Here is an 18,776-nt window from a genome sequence, read left to right as displayed (position 1 = left end):
ATGAAGGGATTGTTGATGTTACATAGTATTTGAGACTGTGACTCTGTTGCTTCCCCGGAATCCTGGCTGCTAACACATGTCAAGCGACTTCCATTCCATGTGATGTCAATTCATTTTTCCCCACAATTCACGACTTGCCATTGCCACTAATATACATTATCACATTAATTAATAGGTTTGCTTAAGGTCCTAATGTTAACTCATTCCAACTAATTAACCAATTTTTTAATTTAATTTTATTATTATTAAGGAGAGGCGGAGGGGAGGTCTGAAACTTCTACAATAATTTAGAAGGGGAAAGTATCAAATTCAGGGCGCATAGGTGAAAACCCAGTACTTTTTCCATCAGGATTATCAGAACATATGCAATTGCAAACTAATTAACCAGTTGTCATGTCATTTGGCAACACAATTTGTGAATGAAAAGAAACAATTGCATATTCATTTTTTTCAAGATGGAAAACAACGCTCATATGATTTCTCAATTCAACATTGAGCTGACCCTGTTTTCCTCTCCTGTGGCAAGAACTCGGTCGCCAAGTCTGAACCCCCGCTTTATCGTAGATAACGGCTCTCTTTGATGCCAAAAACCGCGTTTCACCATTTCTGCACTTCTTTCAATTTCCTTACATTCTAGTTAAATTCTAACGGAAGGAAAGACCTTACCTTTACTTGGAGAAGGGCAGCAGTACCACGTTGTTTCGTGCTCGTAGGTTGACTTCCCTTATGCATTGCAACCTAGTTTCTTTCTAGAAACTGATCTTAACACACATTTTTGCTACACGCACGTTGTCTGCTTATGTTTGGCCGTTTAGATTGAATATAAAACAAAACACATGTAATAATTTATAAAGTAGAATATGTAATCACACCGCGTGACGGTGTTTTATTAGAAAAATTAAGGATTTTTCTTTATTCCTCTACATATTCCTTTACTGGATCATTTATTATGTTATTGGGCCAACAATAATGGACCTGTCCGAGATCCAATACCAGAAGTCAAAAGACGAATGTAATCCCAACCGGGCCTAACCCAAAAGATAAAAAAGAAGTAGAGATTTGAAGCCCAAAAGTCGGCCCATTTTCGAGCCCTAAAGCGGGAGCTCATTAGGGTTTCGTGAACAAACAGGAGGGGGTATATAGAGCTGCGACTGCGAGAGTTTGTAGTTTCCACAGATCACAGAGAGCGCGAGCGGCTTCGGACTTCGGACTTCGGACTCGGGAGCAGCGAAGGAGCGGCGGCGGAGGTCTGCGGAGTTCACCTGAAATCAATCTAACGACATGGTTGGTATTTCATTTTTCTCTGACATCTTTCCGTGGATTTACTTTGAATTTTTCTACTGTTCGTTTCTCTTTGATTTACGCGGTTTCTGCAACACGTTTGATGCAACAATAAATTTTACAACTTGTGTAATGTATCTCCATTGGATATGGATTGAATCAATCTTTTGAACCTAGTTCTGCTGCTGCTGCTTGTTTTTAGCTGATTTTTTTTTCTGCTTGAAACTTTATGGGTCATTGTTTATTTTTTTTACAAGAGTTAATGGATAATTGTTAAATTCGGTTCTTCGGAGTGAAAAATCTTTAATTTTTAGACGTTGTAATCTAATTTTTTTGGATGTCGTAACATGTATTTTAACCACTGTTTTTGCTCGTTATCGATATGGCCGTAATTGTATTGTTGGATCATCGTATCAATTGCTAATTCTTTGATTGGTACGCGTTATTGTTACAATGTTGAAGTGGGGTTGTTTTTAATTTTTAATTTTTGGGTGCAACAGGCTCGTGGTTTGAAGAAACATTTGAAGAGGCTCAATGCCCCCAAGCATTGGATGCTCGACAAACTTGGCGGTGCATTTGTAAGTTAAAATTCTCTTTGCAAGTGTTCATTTTGATCTGAATTGGTGCAATGGTTGGTATTTGACGCGGTAATTGACTAATTTAAAATATGGTGCGTTTCTTATGTTGTTTAGGCTCCCAAGCCTTCGTCTGGACCTCACAAATCCAGGGAGTGCCTGCCATTGGTTATCATCTTGCGTAACCGATTGAAGTATGCTCTGACATACCGTGAGGTTATTTCCATTCTGATGCAACGACATGTTCTCGTTGATGGGAAAGTGAGGACAGATAAGACATATCCTTCTGGTTTCATGGGTATGCACAACACTCTTCTTTGATATATTGCTACTTCAATGGGGTCTTAACCGGTATTCATGTTGTTATATCAACAATGCAATATTTATTTGAACAATCCTTTTCATCTATGACTTGTTTGTCTCGAAATGAACGATTTGTGAGCATTGTTATTTGCTTTTTCAGATGTTGTTTCAATCCCCAAGACAAATGAGAACTTCCGTCTCCTTTATGACACCAAGGGTCGGTTCCGTCTCCACTCCATCAGGGATGAAGAAGCAAAGGTCATTTCTTTCAATCCTCGTGCATTTGTCACATGGTGGTTTCTATAGTTCAATTAACATTGCTTTTCTGAATTGATAGTCCTTAGATATGAATAAATTATTACGCTGTACAAGGTAATTCAGCACCTAAACATCTTGTTCTTCATAGAATTAATTAATCTAAGCATACATGCTAATAATACCATGTCCCCTGCTTTAATTTTTTTCTTGATGAAAATATATGGAACCATTTAATGTTCGCTGGCTGAAGAAATGTTCTCGATGTGGATGACTGCCTAATTTAATTGCCAGTTTAAGTTTGTATATACACTCAATGTCAACAAATATTGAAAGTTATGCTTTAATATAATACATGCTTCCAGATTTTTTATGTTTTAAAATTCATGTGTTAATGTGCTGATATTTGATTCTGTGTCTCTTGCAGTTTAAACTCTGCAAGGTCCGCTCTGTGCAGTTTGGAAAGAAAGGCATTCCATATATTAACACCTATGATGGGCGAACAATCCGGTACCCAGACCCTCTCATCAAGGCAAATGACACCATTAAGTTGGACTTGGAGACCAACAAGATCACTGACTTCATCAAGTTTGATGTCGGCAATGTGGTCATGGTGACCGGAGGAAGGAACAGAGGGCGTGTTGGAGTAATCAAGAACAGGGAGAAGCACAAGGGAAGCTTTGAGACTATCCACGTCCAGGATGCCAGCGGTCATGAGTTTGCAACCCGGTTGGGCAATGTGTTCACAATTGGCAAGGGGACCAAGCCATGGATAAGCCTTCCTAAGGGTAAGGGTATTAAGCTTACCATTATTGAAGAGGCCAAGAAGAGAGCAGCAGCGCAAGCCACAGCCACTGCTTAAAGAGTCGCGTCGAAAACAAGCTTTAAACTTAATTGACAATTTTCAACTATGTTTTTGTAGTGGTTTACCTATTAGCTTTGGATATTATGCTGCAAATTTTGTTTTGTTTGTCTCTACCCTTTCGCATCTTGATACAGATAACTTTAATTGTTGCACACATTATGCTTATGTTATTTTGAAGTAATTTTTGTTTGGTCACTTGGGTTGTGTCTGAATTTAGTCATAAACTTTCATAACGAATCGAATTTAGTCATAAACTTTCATAACATTTAATATGACGCTGACTACAAAACCAAATTGTAGTTGAGCTACTGGGGAGCTACTTTCTACCCAAGATCTTCTCATTGCGTTCAAAGGAATGCTTAATCCCTCTACAACCGCCTAGAATTCGTGAACAAATGACATTATCCGCTTATCCAATTTGTGTTCTACTCCAGCTTTCCTAACTACTAAGCTTTCCAGGTTCGCTACTCTAGTTGAACTCGGGTTTCATCACTGCTGTAACAGCCGACATATTCTAAATCACACTAGTGTACATGCGTTGGATCCTCGAGTGATATCTATGTATTGAACATGCAGTAGTGTAGGCGGTAGTGTTACAGGTATTAAAACTCAAGTTGTTTGATTTCTGTATATGAGCATCACACTCGCTCGAAGTATCGTGAAAGGACAAGGGGTGATGAACGTGCATTTTATTATGATTTATGAGTTGTATAAATTGGGAGTCTTGCACAAGGATTACCTCTTCAAAAGAGTGTATTGAGATTACCACTCCAAAAACATAGCTAGAGTTTACGTGTTTTCTTTATGCATTCGAGTTCAACTTCCTTGTAGTTTCGATTAGAGTTTGATTCCTCGTATTTTAGAGTAGTTTAGGTAGACATCGATTGAATAAAAAGACACATACTTGAAAAGATGGCCACAGGATAAAGTTATGTTCTGTAATTTCAGGGAAACTATTTGTATTTGGGAAGCAGATTCTTCAAGAGAAAAAGGTAACGAGTAGAGAAGCAGGGAACCCTATGTTGTTGCCTTGTTGGTGTGAGTTTTGGGAATTTCAACCGAACTTTAGGTCCACCCAAGTCCATGGTTTTCGATTCCCATCGGACATCGAATGCCACTTTACCTGTGATTCACAGCTGCAAATATTTACAGCCATAAATTAACTGCCATCATAACATATGTGCATCCATATGCAATGTTCTGCACAAAGACAACAGAAACATGAAAAGTAGAAAAGTATATCACTCGGCACATGGAGAAGATGCTTAAAGAGTACCAAGGATTGAAAAGACATTAAAGAAAGAATGTCGCTCGAGTGTGTCAATTCTCCTTTACGTTGTTTAGATTAACAATAACGCTAGCTACATTCTTATCTTGCAGTGTTGCACGATGATCTAATTAATCTGTTTATTTACTAAGCCATTCTTAAAAGTTTATATGTGCAAAATATTGATTAATCGTCATCTATTAGTTATCAAGTAAATAAACAGTCTATTATTTTCACTTAAACATTGAAATTTTAACTATGTTAATGTTAATAGACTTCTAATTTGGTTGATTTTTGTATATGGTTGATATGTAAAGAGTGACTTAAAAATTAGACGATTTCAATCATAAAAAAACATAGCATGACAAAAAGAAGAGCCGAGAAGAAAAAATTAAAATATTCGAGCGAGAAAATTCTTAGCATCTCCTTTAAACTAGGTTAGAATATCAAGTCAAAACCTTAATTTTGTGAAAACATATACAGATAAGTATCCCAAAAGGTCAGAATCTAGAAAAAAGAACATAAATAATTAAAAAATATAAGAACTAAGAGCATGGTGGTTTTTTTATTTTTTATTTTTTGGTAAAAGGGCATGGTGATTGTGCTTGTGCACGTAGGCAGCTTTCATATCTCTGAGGGAAGAACTGACAATACTTATGCACTTTAAGTGGAAAGATAGGATTAGATAGATGGATAAATCATGGTCCTGGATATGGTAAGGACTGGGCCAAACAGTCCTACCTGCACGGATTATTCCTCACAATCGTGTCAAAAGCAAAGCAAATAATAGCGGTGGAGGTGGTGGTGGCGGCCATCCACAACCATTGAAAGCTATTTCATCCCATAGCCATATACTTAGCCATTGCCCTTGGCTGCCAGCACATACAGCTTATCATCCACGATATGCCCCTATTTCATCTCACAAGCCCACTTAAGCTCCCACTAAAAGTTCTTCTTTGGACATGATGACGTTAAAAACTGAACTGTTGATAAGTTGTTGATAACGTTGGTAGATAAAATTGGCGTTCATAATTAACGTCAATTTATATTATCGGTACAAAATTCATCATTTAACAAAAAACAAACGTCATGTACAGAGAATTTCTACGTAATATGATACACACAACAACCGTATTACAAACTACAAAGCAAATATCTAGAGTTAATTAGAGAATATGCTTATTTGGATCCTCCTAGCTATTCCATGCCATCTAAGCAAACATAAGTGTGTTTCCAACTTTCCATGTATTATTGTGATCAAATCATGGGTGATGATGGTGAAGGGATGCAGTGGAGGTGTCTTGGGCAGGTGATCAAGTGGTCATTGGTGAGGCCAGCTGCTTGCATGAAGAAGTGAATTACAGTGGGACCAACATGCCTAAAACCCCTTCTAACCATGTCTTTGCTGATGGCCTCTGACTTGGAGTTCTTAACAGGAATCTTGTGGCATGACTTGTATTGGGTACATATTGGCTTGTGATTCACAAATCCCCACAAGTAATTGTCAAATGATCCCATTTCCCTCTTTACCTGTAAAATTGGTGTAAACAGTAGAAGTTGATTAAGACATCATATTTACATCGAAAATTTCTTATTCACATTCTTTTTAACTTTATATAACGACGAATAAATAAAGTGATTTTCTTACTTTCATTATCACTTTTACATTCATTACTTTATCAAATGGTTAGAAAAAAGAGAGGTTCAAGCTGTTGAGCGCAAAAGAGAAAAACAGAAATGCAAAAATCAGTTCCCGACTTATAAATATGAATAATGTATTAAATATACCTCAAGAATTCTCTTAGCATTGTCAACAAGTCCTCGAACAAGGCTAATATCTATGCCAGAATCAGCACTCACTGATGTTATTCTTTTTTCACTAAATTTAGCCACAACATCTGCATCAAACCCTGAAAAAGCCTCCCTGTATAAAGAAAAACTTATGATTAGTTAAGATTACAAACATGGCAAGTCTTTAATAATCCGAACTACTAGGTAGTCCAGTTTTATATCTATTAAATTGGAAAATAAATAAAAATAGTATTTTCTCAGTTAAATCATCCGTACTACTGAGTAGTCTAGACTATTTAAGAAAAGTTGTACACACAGAGTAGCTATTGTTAAGACTTCAATACAAGGTTTTATCACAAAATGTCTCAAGTATATTATTAATATATCTAGAACTTGAAAAGAGTAATGGAATTTTGGAATCACACCCACCTCAATGCTTCCCTTTTCCTTAGGACTGAAGTCCAATCCGATCCCACTTGAGCACCAGTTAATAGTAGCAATTCAAGCAACATACTGTAAATATGAGCAAGCAAAGTTAGCTGTTTAGCTCCAAGGGGACTGTGTTCAAATAAAACTGGTTACAATTTTTAATAAAAAATAAACTTGGGGAATTCAATCATATTTTGAATTAGAATATTATGACTGGTTCTATTTGTACATATTTTCCATAGCTGCAAACGTGTATGTGTGTTAGAGAGAGAGAGAGAGAGAGAGAGAGAGAGATTTACTTGTCATCATGGACAGGAACTCCCCATTCTTCATCATGGTAAGCAACATATATTGGGTCTGCAAGCAAACACGTTTTTCAACTTTTTGTTAACTTGATAACTTCAACAATTTGTCTATAGAAATTTAAACTTCAAGTACTTCTGCTAAGTTTTCGTACCTGACTTGGGGGTGATGAAACTGCATCTCCTTTGCTCTTGACCGAAATCATTTGTAGCTGAAGAATCAAGAGGAACAACTTTCCCTTCATACTTGGCAGACTTTGCTCTTCCATAATGCGCAATTCGCATCTTTCGCTGTTCTTGCATTGTTGCTACTTGCTCCCTCCTTGCTGCCGCTATGCTTCCTGGTGCCTCTACTATCAAAGACGACACATTCTTCAAAACACTTTCGGCAGAAGGTGCAACACCACTAGATTTCTTCGACTTCTTCACCGAACTTGTCGATTTGGTTGAGCAACGAGGCGTCACTACAACCTTCTCAGCACTAGAATTCAGCTCATTGGGATCTTTACCTCGCTTAAACGCAGGCTGTCGAGGTGAAGGCAACTTGGGAGAGATAGGAGGAGAAAGTGAGGCCTTAGTTTCCTTAGTTTTATTAGTTGGAAGTGGTGAAGGAAGAGGAATTGGAACATTAGTTTCTTGGGAGCTTTTTTTAGGAGACTTTTTTTGTTCCAAGGTGGGAAATTGATTGCCGGTTGGCTGGAGAACCGGACGCCGGTTGATTAGTTTCCCTGACGTTGCAGAGACACTAGCACTTCGTTGCAATTTTGGTTTCGCGGAACACATTATTTATGATCTTAGGAAGATTAACAATGAAGGGTTTGATGATGATGAAGGTGAAGAAGTTAAGTAGGGTTTAGGGGATGAAGTGGGAGGATTTTATAGAAAAAAGTGGGGACAATGAGCAGGTTTTGGGTAAGTTGTAACATGGGTGGGTTAGGGTATGCCATAAATAACCCTATTGCCCCATTGTGATGGTGAAAGTGACAACCTCCTAACCGAGTGAAGGGATTATAATTGTAAATTTGGTGAAGCAAAAGAAGGGGTGTGTGGGGAGGGGATAGCGGTGCCACTGCCAGCCTTCTCAGGGACCCTTTTTTTATTTCCTTCCCCACACTTTTGTGCCTTTACTGCTCAGACTCCATGCGTCCTCAATCCCAAGTTGGAGAGTGCGGTACATGAGAGTAACCAATCATTGTCTCTCTTTTGAGCTGGCTGAAAAGATTATATGCTAAACACACTTGAACCAATGCCTAGCTTGACTAAGATATCAGCTGTAACTAAAAGAGATTAATGACACATTTACTAATATGTAATCAGATCGAGAGGAATTGAATTAAGGAATAGTTGGATTGGGGAGGAATATTCATAATCGGATTTTTATGAAAGTTGTTTACTAAACTGTTTGGAATCAGGAATGATGATAATTTCATAAAAGCTATTGACAAAATACCCTTTATTGGGAATTAAAACCAGTATTTTTACTAAACTGCCTATGTTCTAAATAAATTAATTTATCTGTTATGTAATATCTTTAATTTCCATAACAACATATACTTATAAATTATAGAAACTTTCTACTTCTTTATAAAATAATCCATACTTTTTTTGCTCATTTTCCACCTCTTTAAAACTTGATTATTTTCCTTAAAAAACAACCTATTTCGTTGCAAACTCGCTATGCAATTAAGCCTTTCTCCAAACTGCTATAAATACATCCTAGGCAGACTTTAATTTTTCTAACTATTTTGGAACTGTGTGGGGTATAATGGGTAAAAATTAAGGAAAACTAATGAAAAGGGCATGAAAACTTTGAGTTTTAACGATAATGACAAAATAAAGGGTAAAGTGAATAGTACCAGGATTGACTTTTTAGCGTAAAAATGTGGTTTTTCGCTAAAGTGAACAATATTGTGGGCTTTTCGTTAAAACTCCTTAAAAATTAAGCATTCCTTATTGCCCCCACTCTTGGAATTGAACTCTCACCTCCCACCAAGGAATAATTCCTCCAAAACGAGGAATTGGATTCTATTTTTTATGTGGGCCCCGCACAGTCTTGATTCCTTTATGCCTTAGTAAGTACAAGAAGAATTCGTAATCAGAACCAGACTCCTTATTTTCATTTCGATTGCGGGTGCGTAAATAGTCATCTGTACTTGAGAGATCGTCTCCTTTCTCAATATGGCTTGTATCAAAATAGTCACAGGTATATGAAAGCATTTTGTTATGTAATTTTTCTTTTTCTTTTAATACAAGCAAGATAAAAAAATCGGGTTAAAGTTTATTATATGTTTAAGTGCATCTCTCATCACTAAAATGTATTTCTTTCGATAGATTAGAAATTATATATGCATTTTCTCTTTTGATGCAAGCAATACTAGAAAATGAGAGTTCAGACACACAATCATAAATGCAAGTTAAATTCTCCTAACCACGTGAATACGTGCCCCTTATATCAACAAAATGTATTAGAATCCACCAGCACTTCCAAATCTGAGTGATTGAAACAGTAAATTAATTATATGATCAAGGAGTTAAGCTAGGAGGACCTGCTCCACTTGGGGAGGATAAATGGCCACGAAATAGTTTAATTAGTAACTATCAACTGTGTCTAATTAAAAGATTGGATGGAAACGTGACTGAATGAAATAATTGTATGCATATGGTCACTTTGAAGAAGCTTTATTATGTCATGAGCAGTTGAATCTGTAGCCTGAAGTGAAGGGGTTCCCAACATGAATGTCATCTGCAGTTGAACTTGCAGTATGAACCCTAAACCATGCCCCATCAAAGTCTCTTATGTCAATCCATCACATATAAATTTTTGGAGAATTTTTCAAAGTGAAAACTTGTGCGACAAAGAATTTTCGAGAAGCAGCAACCTTATAATATTAATAAAAGTAAGGAGGGATGTCACACCATATGTCAAAAAAGTCATCTTTTACATAATCTTTAATTATTCATCTCGTAAACTTTTAATTATATACCATATTTTCAATGAAACTATTTTCCTGCTTTGATGGAGCGAATGTAAATCTAGAAATTTTCAATGGCATGGTTTACCAGATGTTGATAGATCTATTAATATTATATTTCTCTAAAATAATTAAATTATATAGACTCTTCAACCACAATCACAACAAGATAACAAGCCATGTGTTTGAGTACCTCTAATGATAGAGATTTGTAAGTCGACAAAAATGAGGCCAACAGACATAGTGTTATGCACTTTTCTTGAGTCACCTCTTTGTCCTATTATTAAGATAGAAAGCGTCAATACATCGTTATTTTATCTTTCTTTGAGATCATACTATTTTCATATCAAATTAATATGTTGTGAGACTAGAGAGATGTAACTTGACGGCATCAGAATATCAATGTACAATACTTAGTATCAATCAGTCTTTTCTTAGTAGTAGGTTACAATCATAAAGGAGTCTTATTAGCTATTCCCATCACCAATTTGTCGTGAAAAAAGGTTGGTTTTGGGCATGAAATGGTGCCAGTGTTTTATAAGGGTGAATGGAAATTGCAAATGCAAGGCAATATTCTAGGAAAGCGAAATAAAGCACTCACTAAGACAAACGTCGGGTCGTTTTATTGTCCTTCGTAGCAATAGCTGGATGGCCTTCTATTTTTTGAAAATGACGTGGAATACATTGAGACATTTTCCAAACACGATTGGATCATGATAATGTGATGGGATCTTCCTTGTTGTCTTTGAGAGAGCAAAATCAAACCAAAAATGCATTATTGCTGGTACCAAAAATCAAATGCTGAAGTTGTCTTACCCTATCAAATAGTTAGGGTTTAGAGACATGTTGTCACGAGGACATTGCAGAAGGTAACCCCATCTTTGATTGGATTGGACATATAACACACACACACACACACAAAGACCCTTTATGCAAAGAGATTCCTATTTTTTTTCTTTCAAAAAATGGGGATTAGGTGTGGGATCTACTTCACATCGAACTTTAACGATCCAAACCATCTATTTTGTAAGTCTCGATTCATAGATCATCCTAGCAAAAATTCAATTCAATCCGAAACCATTTGCCTATTTAATTATCAAGAAAAAATTTCATTGTTTCTTATATAACAAAGTATTCTTTAATTATGTCTTAAACATTTCCAATTTGGCTAATATTTTGTAAGGATGATCTATGGGGTGCAACTTGAAATATAGACAATTCAGATCGTTAAAATTCAATGTGATGTGGACCCTACGACTAATCGCCATTTTTATAAAAAAAAAAAGAATCTCTTACCTTAAAGGTTTATGCATACATACATATATATATATATTTATTTATTTATATGCCTTTCTAGTTCTGTGTACGTGGGGGATAGTAGTGTGTATATATCCTCAATGATATTTTGGACACCTTTAACTTGCTTGGAGGGAAAGAGAGCTAGCTATCCAATATATGATTCAATGTATATGCACGTGAATATTTGCCAAACCTAGCAATTACAAAACCATTTGATATTCTTTTTAACATGTTCTGAGTGTTGCACCTAGTAAAAATAAGAGATGCCAAGGACAATCCCAGTGCCCACGTGATTGATTGTCAGTTATTCATACATGCGTAATTGACCTATGTGCGTACGTGATTTCAAAATGTATTAACGGCTATCAGCCGTCGATACGAGCTTAAACAAACATTCTTAGCATAATATTTAATGATTATGCCCTCTACAAAGGGGGGAGGGGTGGAGGAGTGGCTAAGCCTCACACTGGACTAGCCATAATGATGTGATTCAAATTCGTCTGTGACGAGAATGGCGAAAATTAAACCTGAAACCTTTTATTTACAAATGAAGAAGAATATCACTAGATCTGTAGTACTAAGTGGTAGATCATCGTCACTTGATCACTCTTGGTTATTACTATAGCAGGCAGGATTGTCCAGATATTACAAAGAAATTTTGGGGTCAAAGGATATTTGGGTGATGGCTTAAATTCAAGGCATAAATTATATTTTCTGGAGCCTAATAAGAAGGAAAAAAATGTGGAACAAGAAAATAAAATAATAACTTTTAATAAAATAATAATAATAATAATGTAGGGCTGCCCTGAGTGATGAGTTGTTAGGAGGCAATCTTAATAACAACTGAAAAGAAAGGGTGTTGGTTGTCGACGTTGTCGACGTTGTTGCTGGGCTGCTGGCATCTCCCAGTCCCAGGGGGGCAGCATTCTGTTTAGATGGGAACCATGTATGAAAGTTTAAAACAAATTAAAATTAAATTATGAATACTAAGATAACATACGAGTGCTGAGAAAACGTCCAACAAACTTGGTTACGTCCAAGTTTGCAGTTCGATTGTTCTAATAATTTAGATTGGTATAGTGAGATGACACAATGGCTAGTTGTAATTCAAATGATTTGAACTCTCAAAAGGAGTATTTATCAAATATAGCCAAAAATCAACCCTTGTGTGGGGGTAAATTTCTCCTTACCTTCTAAGCTTTTTAGTTTATCTGTCTACATCTTAAATGCTTACCAATTACAATGCATCACATAATATTTTAAGGGCTTATTTCTTTCATAGTTGTAGGTTTTTTATTGCAGAATTTGAACTTGTGATCTCTTTTGACATTGAGAAGAGAAATACCACTAAAATAATATCTATTAGTTTCATAACTGCGTGTTAATTTAGGCGTTTTTCGAATTTTACAGCCATCAATGATTCGAGACAACACTGATAGGCTCATAGCTGCACTATTATCTGAAGCACCCTAGAGCTTCAAAATGGTTATTGTACACATGTTAAAAGGTTAAAGAGAATACAAAATATAAAGCATATATACTATATTGTTTGATTGCTATGTACACGAAGTCCCCCAACAAGATCCTATGATTTGATATTCTGTTTGTTTCTGCAGCGAAAACTGTTTAACAACCCTTCATATCACAATCCTGCACTAGACAGTAAAAATTACACCAACTTTTTTCTTTGGCTAGATAAATAAGGTTAAAGCAGGAATTATTGGCTTTTCTGATACTGATTTGAAATACATTTTGAAAATTACACCAACCTTTGACTTATGGTTTCTTACCCAACAAGCAACATCACCTGTTGCAACTACGAAAATATTTGGGTGCAATAGTCATCCTGCTAGATTGTGCTGCTGATTCACGTGTTTTAACATGGGTGAACGACAATATAGATTTGATATGCTGCAAGCATGTTTCCAAAAAGAGGCACCTTTTCTCAAATTGTATATAGCAAGATGAATAACAAACAATAGAGCTTGTTAGTTGTGGGTCTCTCCTAAAAAAACATACACACAATAGTATATGTGGGAAAAGAGAAACCAAGTATGATGTCCCGTGATGATTTTTGATATGTAAGTAAATAGGCAAAGATGAACAAAATTAGCTTCCTCTTCCGATGTTGGATGCTTCACTATGGTGAATTGTTCGAAAGAAAGACGGTCCTCTGAAGCAAGAACTCGTTCACCTGGCGCCGGTAGAGTCTAGTAATCCATCTGTGCCTTCACGACATCCACGATTGGAGCTCGACAGATTGGGCATTTTCCGCTGTTCCATTGCAACTCATGAGCACACTTGAGACAGGTGCACATGTGGCCACACCTGGAAAATTCAGAAATGGCAGCTCACAAGATGAGTACTACAGCCAACAAAGAATTGAAATGAAAAGATCCATTTTCACATGAGAAGCCTTGCTTGGATAGCAAGTTACCTGTAAAAAAGTGAGTCGACTTTCACTTCATGGCAAATGCAACAATTTCCTTTCTTTGGTAATCCATTTGCCGACCTCTTCCTCTCCGCTTGACCTGTAACATACAGAATAGTGTACTGTCAAGAAACTGATTGAAAATAAGGAGTAATGCAGAAACTATGCAGCCACTCGCAGTTTTATTCTTGCTATAGCTTTGAAAGAGTACTTAAAACTGTCCTAAAAGACCAAAATAAATATTAAAAGTCAAAACAAGTATAAGAGCAAGGATGTTTTTAGATACCTTTTCAGTGGATGCATTTGTGCAATTTATGGTATTCATTTTAAATTGATCTGAGGCCCTAAATTAAGAGAAACATACAAGAAGTACATCACAAACCTGAATGAACTTCCTGCTTCAGGGATTGCTGCATTACCAGTTGCATGTCTACACAGCTCTTTATTACTTTTCGTAGCTCCGACATCTCACAATAGAGTTGCTCCATCTGCCCTCTCATGTCATATATGAATTCCATTTCCTGCAAGTTCGGCAGAGTTAACTTAGATTCTATACCAACCAGTAACTTAAGAACTCAAAGTTAATGTAACTGCAGAGGGGAAAAAGTTAAACTCACAATTGAAGGATGATTTGAGGGGGAAGAGAAGTCGTGATGATTTTGATGGTATGATGGAGATGGTGATGGTGAACCTTGCCGACTGTTTGGATAGTAAGAATGAGATGGAAAATGTCGGGGTGGAGATGTAGAAGCAGCACGACCAAAATTATCCCCCACTTCAATATCTTGATAGCTCCACGATGTCATATGAGATGGCGATGGCTGCAATGATGTGCAATGGTAAAAATCATCACTCGCTTCTTGATATTGAGCACTGATTAGACTCCTTTCTTCTCCTCCTTTATCGTCATCACCTTCCTCATCATCATCTTCTTCCTCATCATCTTCTTCTGTCATGTTCTGATCTTCTTGGTGTTCTTGTTCTTGCACTTGTTGTTCTTCTTGACTGCGTGCCGGCTGCAATTCTTGTTGTTGTTGATTTTGGTGATGCTTTTGTAAGAAAGACACCAATAGATTTGTCCTGTCGTGGTTAATGTCATTGTCTTCTCCTTCTTGACTGCCATCTGGTTGCGCTTGTATTTCTAAGCGAGATACCATCAACCTGTCTATTCTGTCTCGGAAATCACTAGCAAGAAAATTTGATACTGTACTTCTGCATAGATCAATGTGAAATTCATATGAGTATAACATAGACATGTGGTTGTCCAATTATGGAAGTTTACAACTGAACCAAAACAAGAAAAGTAGAAGCAATGCTGCTGTACCTTTCGATAAGTTGGCGTATCTCTCCCTTGCCTGAGTTGGAGTTAAGCATCTCTTGGTACCATGCCTTCCTCAGGTCTTCCCAGTAGCTACGTGGGCGAGAAATCTCATTGATCCAGTCATAAGTATAATCTCCATAGTACTGGTAATCATCCTCTAGTTGTTCTTCTATCTCATTCTCATCCCAACCAACCAAGGATGTGGTTGCCTCTGCGGTTTCTTGCACATCAAGATTTCTAGCCTCCGAACTTGTTCCTTGCCAGATAACTTCTGAACCTGGGTTAGCTTCTTCATGAAGATATTCACTAGTATGAGGCAAGTTGTTTATGGCCTCTGAACTTGTTCCTTGCAAGGTGACTTCTGAGCTTGGGCTGGCTTCTTCGTGAAGATCTTCACTAGCATGAGGCGAGGTTTTTCTAGCCATTGGACTTGTTCCTTGCAAGATGACTTCTAAACTTGGGCTCGATTCTTCACGAAGATCTTCACTACCATGAGGCAAGGTACTCCTAGCCATTGGACTTGTTCCCTGCAAGGTGGCTTTTAAACTCGGGCTGGCTTCTTCACGAAGATCTTCGCTAGCATGAGGCGTGGTGTTCCTAGCCATTGGACTCGATCCTTGAGAGGTGACTTTCGAACTCAGGCTGGCTTCATCACGAAGATCTTCACTATCAGCTAACAAATTGTTTGTAGCCACTGAACTTGTTCCTTCCGAGGTGATTTTTGAGCTTGGGCTAGCTTCCTCACAAAGATCTTTACTAGCTTGCGTTGAGGTGTTTGTAGCCACTGAGCTTGTTTCTTGACAAGTGACTTTTGAACTCATGCTAAATACTTCACGAAGATCATTACTAGCACACGGCAATGGAGTCTGCACCCGTGTTGCATTCTTCTGCTCAGTTATATCAATGTTACAACTAGGAGTGTTTTCGCTAGGCATGTTGGAGGTGGAGGAGTTTTGTGCATGTACACTGGTGTCCTTGACGACCTCCCTTTGAGGCATTTTTGTGCTAGCTGCATCACTCTGAGCTGTCGAGGCCTGCTCGAAACAAGCGCTGAATTTCTCCCTGAAATTAAATGATCTAAATGTTAACATCCTTTTTCCGATCACACACAGTACTTTAATGGTTCGTTTGGTGCCTAGGATTGAATTGGACTAGATAATTCACTATATTCAAGGTAATCCAATAAAACAATCTTCAGCACCAAACGAACCTAAATATTTAAGATTGATGTAACCTCATATTTTTCAGGAAAAAGTTATGACAGCTGAAATATTTTAAATTCTTTCCAATTTTGTGCAATTATTAAGCTCTTTTTAATACAAACAATCTATAGAAACATTACAACAACAACCAGAACTAGCTTATAGCTTGGCATGTTTCGATGAAGAATTTTATTACCTGAGATGCATGATGGCAGAGCCTTGTGGCAATTTGTTCACTTGAGATGTTGCTGGTTTCCGGCGTGGTACTTCTTGACCTACTGCCCCTGCCATGCCGCGTTGCAGCAGTTTAAGCCGTAACATTGACTGCAAAACAAGCATAATAAGCAAAGTGAATATGTAGATGCATTGGAATTTGCATAACAAGGAAGAAAATGGTTACATATTTCAGACAACGTAAATTAAGAACTAAGCTTGTTTAAGAAAATTTGAGTTCAAATGATTGAATAATTAACGCACTTGAATTCGCCCTTTGTGTGAAAATCTTGAAACTGCTCTGCGGTCTACAAGTGTGTCAAGCTCCCTATGCCGGTCACCCTCCAATTGCATAAGCAAATCCGCAAATGCCTGCCTGCCTCTGATCATCCTCGGCGAACTTAAAACCTGAGAGAACCCTTTGTGCAGCTGCTCTGTCTGATCAACCCCGAAAGACCTCTCACGATCGCGCTCTCTAGACGGAGATGCATTGGCACAGGACTGCTGATCATGATCATTATCATCGCTTGGAGATGATAATGGACAGTGTGCTGTCATTGTCAACCGTTTAATGATATCCACAACACGAACCTTCTCTCTTTCTCTTTCCTTTGCATCTAAATTACTCCGGGCATCACTTGCGGCGCTTTCGTCAGAATGTGTGTCCTCAACGGAATCCTCAGCAACCAGGCCGGTGTCATACTTTTCATCAACACAAACAGAGTCCCCTGCTTCAGACTCTCTTGATAATTGCTTTTCGAAAACGGGTTGATTCGAAGCAACATACTCATTGAAAGCACTGGATTCATTGAAAGTATCAAAAATGTTCTCATTCTCATTGAAACTCAATCCAGAGTTGGACCTGCTCGTCTCTGTGCCGCCATTGGAACTCATCTTGAAACTGTTTGATAGGTTCAGCCTCTTCTCCCATATTTGAACCAGCGAAGAAGCTCCAACTCCCCGATTGGAAATATCCGCCAAGCTATCTGTCCTTGAAAGAGTCCCTTCCTTCATTGATGTCGATGTCCTTGTTGATGAAGGGGCGGAACTAGGCACTGACATAAGCTCTGGCTCCTGGCTCTGTCTCTCCACTATTGCCATTGCTTCTTTCCCTCCTTGTCTCTCAGCCCATCGATCAAGAACCCGAGACTGCCTTGGGCTCATTGTCGAAGAACCATCATCTCTTTCGACATTCTCTATGTTTTGGTCTTGGGAGTTGTTGCTTTCCTTGTCATTAGAGGCAGAGGTTGATGAGACAGAAATGCAGGTGGTGAGGTGATTCCTCACCAAGCTATTCAAATTCTTCTGAAAAGCAGCCTGCGTGGCCCTAGCATTGCTTTCTCTGCACCTGTCTCGCCGATTGTGATCCCTTAACACGCACCCAAAAGGCGCGGTGGAGGCCATTTCAACTTGTGATGACGCCATCTCAGAATTCAAATGGTCTGATGCAATTACTGTAATTAAATAAAACTACAGAATTTTCAGAGGAGCATGAAATCCAAACCAAAAGGAAGAAATTAAAGAACCCATATCGAAATTCGACGGGTGGGGAGATTGAAAACAAAGAATCCAACCTCACAAGAAAAATCTTGTATGTGAAGAGAGGAAGAAAATGGAAGATCCCCAAAGAGTCTGAGAGAGCAAAGAAACAAGCCACTAATTTTCCACGAGAACAGGAGAGCTTTTTTAGGAACAAAGCAATTTGTCATCCGCTAGTATAATACCTCATTCCTTGCAACTTTTGCCTATTTTTGGACAAGCTTTTTGTAGCAACCACCAATGCACAGACAGATAACACAGAGTTGGCCTATTGCTGTTAAAAAAAAAAAAATTAAAAGCTAAAAAATTTGAGATTTTGTGTGTATTTTTTTGCGGGTTTGCATTGGATGTACCTAAATATGAAGGATTGGGGAATCAAAGTATGAGATTCTAGGAAGCTATATGTGAAAACAGAGGATGAAAAACAGAGGATGGAAACAGAGGAGGCCAGAATTGCACTAATAAAACAGTGAGACAATTTGGTGAGGAAAAGTAGGGATTGAATAAGAGAGAGAGAGAGAGAGAGAGAGAGAGAGAGAGAGAGAGAGAGAGAGAGAGATGTTGGTTTTAAGTTCGTTGGGAATGTAGGGTCATATGGTTGTTTCCTTTATTGCTCAGTCGGTCTGTCTTATTTTTCCTACCCATATTAACAGAAAAGAATGATTAGATTTAATTCAATTTAGGATACATGACTGAGATTAAAATTTAGTAATTTGAAAAATAAGGAGGTA

At 37.7% G+C, this 18,776-nt stretch overlaps 3 protein-coding genes across 3 annotated transcripts; 1 reads left to right on the top strand and 2 right to left on the bottom strand.

Annotated features, from left to right (window-relative positions):
• The first annotated feature begins 1,109 nt into the window (after positions 1–1,109).
• Positions 1,110–3,474, top strand: LOC137725481 (small ribosomal subunit protein eS4). Its single transcript, XM_068464184.2, has 5 exons — positions 1,110–1,284; positions 1,782–1,859; positions 1,974–2,154; positions 2,320–2,417; positions 2,842–3,474. The coding sequence occupies exons 1-5, from the start codon at positions 1,282–1,284 to the stop codon at positions 3,274–3,276; spliced, it is 795 nt and encodes a 264-aa protein (XP_068320285.2). The 5' UTR covers positions 1,110–1,281; the 3' UTR covers positions 3,277–3,474.
• Positions 3,475–5,556: 2,082 nt separating this feature from the next.
• On the bottom strand, positions 5,557–8,229 carry LOC137726095 (uncharacterized). Its single transcript, XM_068464965.2, has 5 exons — positions 7,224–8,229; positions 7,066–7,123; positions 6,767–6,850; positions 6,335–6,470; positions 5,557–6,076 (listed from the first exon to the last, which is right to left on the bottom strand). Exons 1-5 carry the CDS (start codon positions 7,849–7,851, stop codon positions 5,804–5,806), a joined length of 1,179 nt encoding a protein of 392 aa, XP_068321066.1. The 5' UTR covers positions 7,852–8,229; the 3' UTR covers positions 5,557–5,803.
• A 5,032-nt stretch (positions 8,230–13,261) lies between these two features.
• On the bottom strand, positions 13,262–18,521 carry LOC137726969 (uncharacterized). Its single transcript, XM_068465914.2, has 7 exons — positions 16,771–18,521; positions 16,490–16,617; positions 15,095–16,153; positions 14,388–14,982; positions 14,153–14,291; positions 13,777–13,870; positions 13,262–13,667 (listed from the first exon to the last, which is right to left on the bottom strand). The coding sequence occupies exons 1-7, from the start codon at positions 17,929–17,931 to the stop codon at positions 13,550–13,552; spliced, it is 3,294 nt and encodes a 1,097-aa protein (XP_068322015.2). The 5' UTR covers positions 17,932–18,521; the 3' UTR covers positions 13,262–13,549.
• Between the last annotated feature and the right edge of the window lie 255 nt (positions 18,522–18,776).

The sequence above is a fragment of the Pyrus communis genome, chromosome 5, assembly GCF_041283825.1.
Source record: "Pyrus communis isolate YQ-2024b chromosome 5, ASM4128382v1, whole genome shotgun sequence".
Lineage (NCBI taxonomy): Eukaryota > Viridiplantae > Streptophyta > Magnoliopsida > Rosales > Rosaceae > Pyrus > Pyrus communis.
This window is presented reverse-complemented; position numbering and strand designations above follow the sequence as displayed.